Genomic DNA, 8,451 nt, shown 5'->3' with positions numbered 1-8,451 from the left:
AAAAAAAAAATGAATGACGGCGGGATCGAACCCGGGCCGTCGGCGTGCTAGCCGAGCACGTTACCGCTAGGATAACGCATTTTTTACAATAATATAATTTCATTAGGAGTATATATTTTGCAAAATTATCGTTTTAAAAAATTGCTAATTTTTCAATTTCAGTGGATATCTTCTCGATTTTCAAATATTCAGTTTTTAAACGATATTTCCATTAATTAGCCATTAAAAAAAAAAAATAGGAATTATTTTAAAAAAAAAATTATTGTTGGCGGGAGCGAACCCCAGCCGTCGGCGTGCTAGCCGAGCACGTTACCGAAAGGACAACGCGATTATTATGAAAACATAATTTTATTAGTGGTATATGTTCAACATATTGAATAATTTTTTCTATTGAAATTCCATAAGATGTGGTTTCCCCCTTCCGCTCGTTCTGTAGTCGGCTAAATTTCAGTTAAATGAATAAAAAACAAAAAGCATTCATACCGCAGAAAATAAAATTCACCCCGTCGACTCGATGGACACCCCAGCATTGTTTCAATCAACTATAATGAGGACAGGAAATAAAGCGGGGGATTTGGAGGGATGCCACTGATTCGTTTATTACTATATAATCAATATGTTCACAATAAAAAAATATATGAAATATCCAAAAATTATCGTTTAGAAAGGAATCCTGAATGGCCAGTTAGGACTCCCATCGGCCCTAAAAAATCCAAATAATAATAATTCAGAGATTAAATATTCAGGAGTTTCTGTTTTTTACTCTCGTTAATTAAAATATACTTACTCAGACATGGAGCAAAAACGATAGCCCCTGTCGAAGGTGTTATCAATGTAGGCAATATCTTCAGGACTCAATTGAAAATCGAATACTTGAGAATTTTCGAGGATACGTGCCTTGGTGAATGACTTGGGAATCAGGAGGTGTCCTCGATCAAGCTGAAACAGATTCTCCAATTAACTAAATTTTAAAACTAAAACTAAAACTAAAAAAGAAGAGAAATTTTAATGGCATAAAGTACCTGGTAGCGAATTACGACTTGGGCGGGGGTTTTATTGTACTTCTTGCTTATTTCCACTAGTTTTTTATCCTCGAGCAGCTTTGGATCCTCGGGTTTAGCCCAGGGTCTATTCGGAGAACCCAGGGGACTGTAAGCTGTGATAGTAATCCCACGATCATTGCAAAATTTTGACAGTTCCTTTTGGGCCAAATAAGGATGGACTTCGACCTAATAATGCAAAATATCAAACATGATTCATGAATTAGAAAATGATTTATCATTCCGGCTATATAATACATAATTAATACAGAGTATAATTTTGGAAAATAAAAACAACTCACTTGGTTGGTCACAGGCTTGATCGTACAGCTCTTCAGAAGTCTCTCAATCTGCTCTGAATTGAAATTACTGACACCGATGTTCTTCGTCAGTCCCTTCTGGAGAACATTCTCCATTCCCTTCCAGGTCTCCACATAATCAGTATCCGATACTTTGTAATTGCCGTCAGGATTCTTGGGGACGAAGTCATCGCCGTCCTCGAAAGCAAATGGCCAGTGGACTAGGTAGAGGTCTAAGTAATCCAACCCGAGGGCACTCAAGCTACTCTTGAGAGCTTTTTCCACGCTGTTGAATTTGTGAGAATTCGACCAGAGTTTGCTGACGATGAAGAGGTCCTCTCGCTTCACAGTTCCATCTTCGATTTTGGATTTTATCGCATCACCGACTTGCTTCTCGTTACCGTACACTGGGGCACAATCGATGTGACGATAGCCGATTTCGATGGCGTACTTCACGGCGTCAGTTGCCTCCTCGAACTCCGGCTGTTGCAATTATCGATAATCCCACAGTCAGTAAAATTATCATGAATTTTATCTCCCGATTATTGATTGTACGCCACAATAAAGTAATATATAATAATAGTAGCTCGAAATTCTGAAATTGAAGATTTCTCCATTCGCGTCGAAAATGAATTCAACGGTTTATTTTCGTCTAGTGGAAATTTGGGAATTAAATTTTAATAATCGAGGAAAATAAGAGTCTCCTAGTATCAACGGATGATGTGAATTTATTTCGTTACTGGTGAAATTAATTAGAGCAATACTTACTGAGCACGTTCCGAAACCAAGAGCAGGTGCCTCATTACCGTTGTTAAATTTGATTTTTGTTCCTAATTCTTTGGGAATCGATGCTCTGACCGGCATGATATAGAATTTTTAATGCAACTGATAAATCGAAGACTAAATACAACGAGGGTCTCAAGGCGAGTGCGAAAAGATTAAAGCTAAACCCTCGATTCACCTATTTCTTCATCATGTAAACAGTGGTGGGGGCACGTGAGGGAATTACAACAAAAGTTTCGAATGCCACTCGACAGACCTTTCGAAAATAAACATCTCGTAATATTCATCGGATATTTTCCATTACTATTTCATGATGAAGAATAGACCCTGACATGCTGCAATGGGAAAGGATCGTCGAGGGGGAGATAAAAGAATACTCTAAAAGAAATGAACAATTATGATAAATAATTGAAACATTTTGGAATTTAGTTGGATAAAATTGCTCGAGTAAAAAATAAAATGTAAAATATTCATTTACGTAATTTGTTGCGGGCCTTTCGTTGAACAGTAAGGAATGCGGAATGGTCAGATGGGGCTTGCTGTAGCACTGAAAAATGAATAAAGTGAAAAAGAATTGTATTAACGAAATAAAATTTCGTTATGAAGTCATCCTTCATATTTTTAAATGATTAAAAAAATATGATACCCAGGTATGGGACAGATTCACCAGTCGATATCGAAAGTGTCGATGTACGCATGTCTTCGGAATTCAGTTGAAAATCGAAAACTTGAGAATTTTCGAGGATACGTGTCTTCGAGAATGACTTGAGAATCACGAGAATGACTTGAGATGTCCTCGATCGATCTGCGAAGATATGAACCAGATATATTATCAATTCATTAGATGCAGTATCAATGAAGTATTGAGGCAGTGACGATAATCCCACGATCTTTGCAGAATTTCGAGAGTTGCTTGTTCGTCAAGTAAGGATGGACTTCGATCTGAGGGGCGAAAGTTCGAATGATATTTTTAATTATCAGGTTTTGGAATTTGAACTCTAATTTCTCTCATAATAATCGACGTACCTGGTTGATCATAGGTTTTACTTCGCAGCTTTTGAGCAGTCGCTTAAGCTGTTCTGAATTGAAATTACTGACGCCAATGTTCTTCGTCAAATCCTTCCGAAGAACGCCCTCCATCCACTTCCGTCGAAAAGTCTCATCGGGATTCGTGGGGGAAGGCTCATCACCATCCCAACCATTTTATTGATGTTTCAAATCAGCGATCAGCGACGACTGAATAAACGAATGTCAATGATTGTAATGAAAACGTCGGGATTCTCATTGAACGAGTACCCGACGATAAATTATAAGAGGGGATAATTACGAGTCTTTCTAGAGAGTACCCATGACTCTCAAGCAATTAAAAATCACGAGTTGCATTTTTTATGCTCATTTATTTCTGAACAAAATAAAAAACATCAGAAATATAGGAGTAACAAAATAAAAATAGAATTGGTGATTAAGACACAATTATTTTTCGGAAATTGTACGGATTAGAAGGGAATATTGAATGGCCAGTATGAACTCGCTTTAGCCCTGAAACATCAAAATTCAATGTGTAATTACTGTAATTAATTATCATTATCACACACGTTTCTCATTTTAAATTCTTACCCAGCCATTGTGCAGATGCGTCCGGCAATGTCGAATGAATCAATATACGCAATGTCTTCGGGGCTCAATTTAAAATCAAAGACTTGAGAATTCTCGAGAATGCGGGCCTTTGTAACTGACTTGGGAATCACGAGGTTTCCACGGTCGAGCTGAAGTAAAAATTACTCGGATTAATATAAAATGTAGTAAATTGTGAGGAACTGTAAATTATAATTTCTTTTTCATAAAATCACCTGATAACGAATGACGACTTGTGCAGGTGTTTTATTGTATTTCTTGCTCATTTCCACGAGCTTCGCGTCGTCGAGGAGTTTAGGATCATCGGGCTTAGCCCAGGGCCTGTCTGGAGAGCCCAGGGGACTGTAAGCAGTGATAGTAATTCCACGATCGTTACAAAATTTCGATAGTTCCTTCTGAGTCAAATAAGGATGGACCTCGATCTGAAAATGCAATATATCATTTATGAATTATTTTCCATTTCCCCCAGATAATTAATCATCATTATTATGCACTGCAATTTGCTCATTGGTCCATTTCTAATGACAGAAATTGTGAATCATCTAGGAAGGATTATCAGATATCGAGTGTACTCACTTGGTTGGTTACAGGCTTAACTTTGCAGTTCTTCAGCAGTCTCTCAATCTGCTCTGAATTAAAATTACTGACACCAATGTTCTTCGTCAACCCCTTCTGGAGAACGTTCTCCATTCCCTTCCAGGTCTCCAGATAATCAACATCTGATAATTTAAATGATTGATCAGAATTCGTAGGGAAGAGTGCCCCATCCTCCTCGAAACCAAATGGCCAGTGGATCAGGTAGAGGTCCAAGTATTCAAGTCCAAGGTCACTCAGGGTTCTCTTCAGGGCTTTCTCCACGCTGTCGGATTTGTGATAGGTACACCACACTTTACTGACGATGAAGAGATCCTCTCGTTTGACAGTTCCATCGTCGATTTTTGCTTTTATCCCAGCTCCGACTTCCTTCTCGTTCTCGTACACATGAGCGCCATCGATGTGACGATAACCAATTTCTATTGCATACTTTACAGCTTCTGTCACTTCTCCCGGCTTCGACTATGGAAATAAATACATTTTATAGTAGCTTGATGTGCACCAAGGTCAAGTGTGAGTTTTAGGAATTTCTGAACTCGTGGAACTTCCGCAGTTTATGTTACACGAATTATTTAAGTATGTGATATCTTATCGTATGTTATCGGATCGTATCGTCAATTATTCAAATCACTCCCTAAATCTTGATGAATATCACATTTTCGTTATGTAACTGCCGCAACAGAGATAAATACGTTGCAGAAAACATAATGTAGTCAACATAATATTTTTATTTATCGGTAAACAAATGGAGCGCATGCGGTCGACGAATATTCAAGGAGTTATCGTCGATATTTCTTCGATTTTCATATCTTTGGTAAAGTTTTGTGAATTTTTCCTACAGCTTACTCAGAACGTAGGGAAATTCTTATTTTTATATCAACAGTTACTCATTTGTAAAAAAAACTGGAATAAAAATATATCAGTAATAATTATTTCGCGACACGAATGGTTATGACTTTGAGGTAACTAATATAAGTTGATGCAATTTCATTTACCTTCCAGGTTCCTAGACCGAAAATAGGAGCCTCGTTACCATTATTGAACTTAATTTTCGGTCCGATTTGTGCCATTTTGGTAAATCCCTTGGAACGCGAATTAAAAAGAAAATGGAAATACAGGTAAAACTCAGAGGACGTCGGCTGATGGAAAATAAATGACTAACACTCGGGAACAGTCCGTTGTACATATGTACTGAGTGTTGTAACAAGAAAATTCTGTAGGGGGGAGACACATGGCGCAGGCGGGATTCAACTCTAGAACTTTTCATATTGTCATATTTTTTAATCATATTGATAATCTCTCAAGTTGCAAGGACAGCCTCAATGTAATGTATAACTGTATTTTGCAATATTGATTGCATAATGAGAGTATAGAATAGTATATTATGCAACACGTGCGTAATATATTTTTTTACTCGTGGGAGGTTTGTAACACGAGCCGAAGGCGAGTTTTACAATCCCACGAGTCGAAAAATATATTACGCACGCGTTTCATACAAAATTTTATGTCATTGCGCCCGGAATCCGCGATTTAACCGAGCGAAGCGAGGTTAGAATCGCGTGATTACGGGCACCGATGGCATAAATAATATTCGAACATTCGAGAGTATTTAGTAGAGATTAGGAGATTCGTATGGATTATTATTCAGTCTTTTCCATTCGTTATCATCTACGGTGGTCAGCATAATTGTAAAGATATTAAATTTTTGAGGATTTATAAAATATTAAATAAATCTGGGGTCCTTCACTTCGATAATCGGGGATAATGCACCAAAAAGTTTAATTTTTTTTATTGTATTTCAAGTATTTCTTTCTTGTGAATTAAGATATTTTAAAATGATGCAAAGAATTAGATTTAATGTTTGATGACGGAAATTGAAATGTAGAGAATCGTTATTGAGTTTTCAAAATAATATAATGCAAACTTTTCGTCTTTTATATATTCCGCTATTTTCATCACCACTAAATGATTCAGGAAATGCCTTAATGTATGAATTCAGTAATGATTCTGTGATTGCGCTTGCTTGAGAACAATCGGCTACCTGAAGTCCATTGCATATTTTACCATTCCATTTGTTGTCAAACATTCATTGCAATAATTCGTCATGAATACGAAAAATACATAGGACGTATGATCGAAACAAATGGACTTCAATACGGGGAGATAAAATTGGGAAAGGAAAATTTGAAAGCGAAAGATGACACAATAAGAAAGCGAGAATAATTATTATAATAAATCGTTTATAGGTATTATGTAATCTGAATAATTCATGTTGAATGTTATTAAAAAAAGTACAATGGCCCCAGTGGAGTAAACCAGAATGACTCTTCGATATTTCAATACGCAGTTCTTAGAACTCGATGTTGAATGGATAGTAGGGACTCGCCTTGCGACTGTAAACACAAACACGTCTTTCTGATTAATCATGGATAATTCATTCTGGAAAAATGGAATTTTGTCTAGACTTACTCGGCGAGGGTGCAGAGTCTCACATTAACGTCCAATGAGTTGATGTAGGAGATGTCTTCGGGGCTTAATTTGAAATCGAACACATCGAAATTCTCCAGGAGCCTCGACTTCGTTACGCTCTTGGGGATTACAACGTGTCCACGATCGATCTGATGAAGACGTTTTGTAATATTTCTATGATAATATTTATTGTACATTTATCTTGAGTTGATGCTCACTTGATACCGAAGGACAACTTGGGCTGGAGTTTTCTTGTATTTCTGGCTTATTTTCTGGAGATTCTTGTCGTCCAGTAATTTCGGATCTTCTGGTTTCGCCGCGGGCCTGTCAGGAGAACCCAGGGGACAGTATGCTGTGATGATTATCTCCTTTTCATTACAGAACTTTGATAGTTTCTGCTGGGTCAAGTATGGATGGCATTCCACCTATTGAGGAGATGAAAAATAATGAGAATTGAACGACTGGATAAATGCATTCATGCAAATGCAATGTATTGGGTCTTAAAAACATTTTCGTGTATAGATCGATTGAATATCAATAGAAATTACATGATATACAGAATAATTCATTGAAATATTCTGAAATATACCTGGTTAACAACGGGTTTAATTTTGCAATTAGCTAACAATCTGCTGATCTGCTCGGAATTGAAATTGCTAATTCCAAGATTCCTGGTCAATCCCTTGGCATGCACCTCCTCCATTCCTCTCCAAGTCTCCAGATAATCAATATCCGCAAGTTTGATGGAGCCATCAGGATTTTTGGGGAACAACTCATCCCCATCCTCGTGAGCCACAGGCCAGTGCACAAGGTAGAGATCGAGATACTCCAACCCTAGATTACCTAGACTCTTCCTGATGGCTTTCTCCACAGATTCGAACTTGTGGGAGTTGTTGAATAGTTTCGAGGTGATGAAGAGATTCTCTCTCTTCACAACCCCTTGAGAGATTTTATCTCTGATAGCTTCACCCACTTCACTCTCGTTTCCATATGCCAGGGCGCAATCAATGTGACGATAACCGATATCAATGGCATATCTCACTGCCTGTCCAACCTCTCCTACTTTCGACTGTCATCAACATGTTGCAATTGCAATTTATATAAAATTATTGATGGATTTAGTTCAATTATCTTTGAAGGGACAATAATCTTGAGGAATTTTATTACCTTCCACGTGCCCAGCCCCAGCACAGGAATCTCGCATCCATTGTAAAACCGCAATTTCGGTGCCAGAGGCATTTTTTGGTTGCACTCGTTACGATTATTATGAAACAACTATCAGAGGTCTGTGAGTTCAACTCTTGCTGCCATCAACTCCTATCTTATCAGTTTATCTTCTACTATGGCGTCCTGACCCGGCTTCATTTTACCCTTCTCTTCCCAGAGCATCATGTGAGGTTATCCCAATATTTTTATTGGAAATTTTCGTTTCACACGTTTATTTTGATTTTTCTCCAGGCGTAAATACAAAGAGGAAAGACCAACCAGTTGCATCTGCAGGAATATAGTCCTCAAGTCATCTGGGAGATTTTTTTTTGGAGTATCTCAATAAGGTACGATACTCATGACGTGCATTTTGGTCTTCACATGAATTATTGCGACGCTGGGCTCAAACCACCAGTGTAACTCGG

At 37.8% G+C, this 8,451-nt stretch overlaps 4 protein-coding genes across 4 annotated transcripts; all 4 read right to left on the bottom strand.

Moving 5' to 3' along the window:
• Window positions 1-573: 573 nt before the first annotated feature.
• On the bottom strand, window positions 574-2,292 carry LOC105273359 (aldose reductase-like). Its single transcript, XM_011315759.1, has 5 exons — window positions 2,108-2,292; window positions 1,343-1,822; window positions 1,023-1,229; window positions 788-939; window positions 574-703 (listed from the first exon to the last, which is right to left on the bottom strand). Exons 1-5 carry the CDS (start codon window positions 2,201-2,203, stop codon window positions 661-663), a joined length of 978 nt encoding a protein of 325 aa, XP_011314061.1. The 5' UTR covers window positions 2,204-2,292; the 3' UTR covers window positions 574-660.
• A 115-nt stretch (window positions 2,293-2,407) lies between these two features.
• On the bottom strand, window positions 2,408-3,541 carry LOC105273357 (1,5-anhydro-D-fructose reductase-like). Its single transcript, XM_011315757.1, has 4 exons — window positions 3,149-3,541; window positions 3,010-3,064; window positions 2,769-2,927; window positions 2,408-2,669 (listed from the first exon to the last, which is right to left on the bottom strand). Exons 1-4 carry the CDS (start codon window positions 3,260-3,262, stop codon window positions 2,593-2,595), a joined length of 405 nt encoding a protein of 134 aa, XP_011314059.1. The 5' UTR covers window positions 3,263-3,541; the 3' UTR covers window positions 2,408-2,592.
• Window positions 3,536-5,549, bottom strand: LOC105273358 (aldose reductase). The gene is made up of 5 exons (XM_011315758.1): window positions 5,347-5,549; window positions 4,334-4,813; window positions 3,973-4,179; window positions 3,740-3,888; window positions 3,536-3,661 (listed from the first exon to the last, which is right to left on the bottom strand). The coding sequence occupies exons 1-5, from the start codon at window positions 5,419-5,421 to the stop codon at window positions 3,619-3,621; spliced, it is 954 nt and encodes a 317-aa protein (XP_011314060.1). The 5' UTR covers window positions 5,422-5,549; the 3' UTR covers window positions 3,536-3,618.
• A 1,022-nt stretch (window positions 5,550-6,571) lies between these two features.
• On the bottom strand, window positions 6,572-8,371 carry LOC105273356 (aldose reductase-like). Its single transcript, XM_011315755.1, has 5 exons — window positions 7,988-8,371; window positions 7,410-7,889; window positions 7,039-7,245; window positions 6,821-6,969; window positions 6,572-6,744 (listed from the first exon to the last, which is right to left on the bottom strand). Exons 1-5 carry the CDS (start codon window positions 8,057-8,059, stop codon window positions 6,702-6,704), a joined length of 951 nt encoding a protein of 316 aa, XP_011314057.1. The 5' UTR covers window positions 8,060-8,371; the 3' UTR covers window positions 6,572-6,701.
• Window positions 8,372-8,451: the final 80 nt, after the last annotated feature.

Source organism: Fopius arisanus, unplaced genomic scaffold, assembly GCF_000806365.1.
Source record: "Fopius arisanus strain USDA-PBARC FA_bdor unplaced genomic scaffold, ASM80636v1 scaffold00005, whole genome shotgun sequence".
NCBI classification, from domain to species: domain Eukaryota; kingdom Metazoa; phylum Arthropoda; class Insecta; order Hymenoptera; family Braconidae; genus Fopius; species Fopius arisanus.
The sequence above is the reverse complement of the archived record's forward strand: the minus strand, read 5'-3'. Positions and strand labels throughout refer to the sequence as shown.

Excerpts from the sequence above, each read along its gene's own strand:
- LOC105273359 (XM_011315759.1), bottom strand. The coding sequence starts at position 2,203 with ATGCCGGTCAGAGCATCGATTCCCAAAGAATTAGGAACAAAAATCAAA. Across the intron at positions 1,823-2,107 it reads TTGGTTTCGGAACGTGCTCA|CCGGAGTTCGAGGAGGCAAC; the intron begins GTAAGTATTGCT and ends TAATTGCAACAG. Across the intron at positions 704-787 it reads CGTTTTTGCTCCATGTCTGA|GGCCGATGGGAGTCCTAACT; the intron begins GTAAGTATATTT and ends TGGATTTTTTAG.
- LOC105273357 (XM_011315757.1), bottom strand. The coding sequence starts at position 3,262 with ATGGAGGGCGTTCTTCGGAAGGATTTGACGAAGAACATTGGCGTCAGT. Across the intron at positions 2,928-3,009 it reads CTCGAAATTCTGCAAAGATC|ATCGATCGAGGACATCTCAA; the intron begins GTGGGATTATCG and ends ATATCTTCGCAG. Across the intron at positions 2,670-2,768 it reads TGAATCTGTCCCATACCTGG|TGCTACAGCAAGCCCCATCT; the intron begins GTATCATATTTT and ends TTCATTTTTCAG.
- LOC105273358 (XM_011315758.1), bottom strand. The coding sequence starts at position 5,421 with ATGGCACAAATCGGACCGAAAATTAAGTTCAATAATGGTAACGAGGCT. Across the intron at positions 4,180-4,333 it reads TTAAGCCTGTAACCAACCAA|ATCGAGGTCCATCCTTATTT; the intron begins GTGAGTACACTC and ends TTGCATTTTCAG. Across the intron at positions 3,662-3,739 it reads CGCATCTGCACAATGGCTGG|GGCTAAAGCGAGTTCATACT; the intron begins GTAAGAATTTAA and ends TTGATGTTTCAG.
- LOC105273356 (XM_011315755.1), bottom strand. The coding sequence starts at position 8,059 with ATGCCTCTGGCACCGAAATTGCGGTTTTACAATGGATGCGAGATTCCT. Across the intron at positions 7,890-7,987 it reads TGGGGCTGGGCACGTGGAAG|TCGAAAGTAGGAGAGGTTGG; the intron begins GTAATAAAATTC and ends TGTTGATGACAG. Across the intron at positions 6,970-7,038 it reads AAGTTGTCCTTCGGTATCAA|ATCGATCGTGGACACGTTGT; the intron begins GTGAGCATCAAC and ends CGTCTTCATCAG.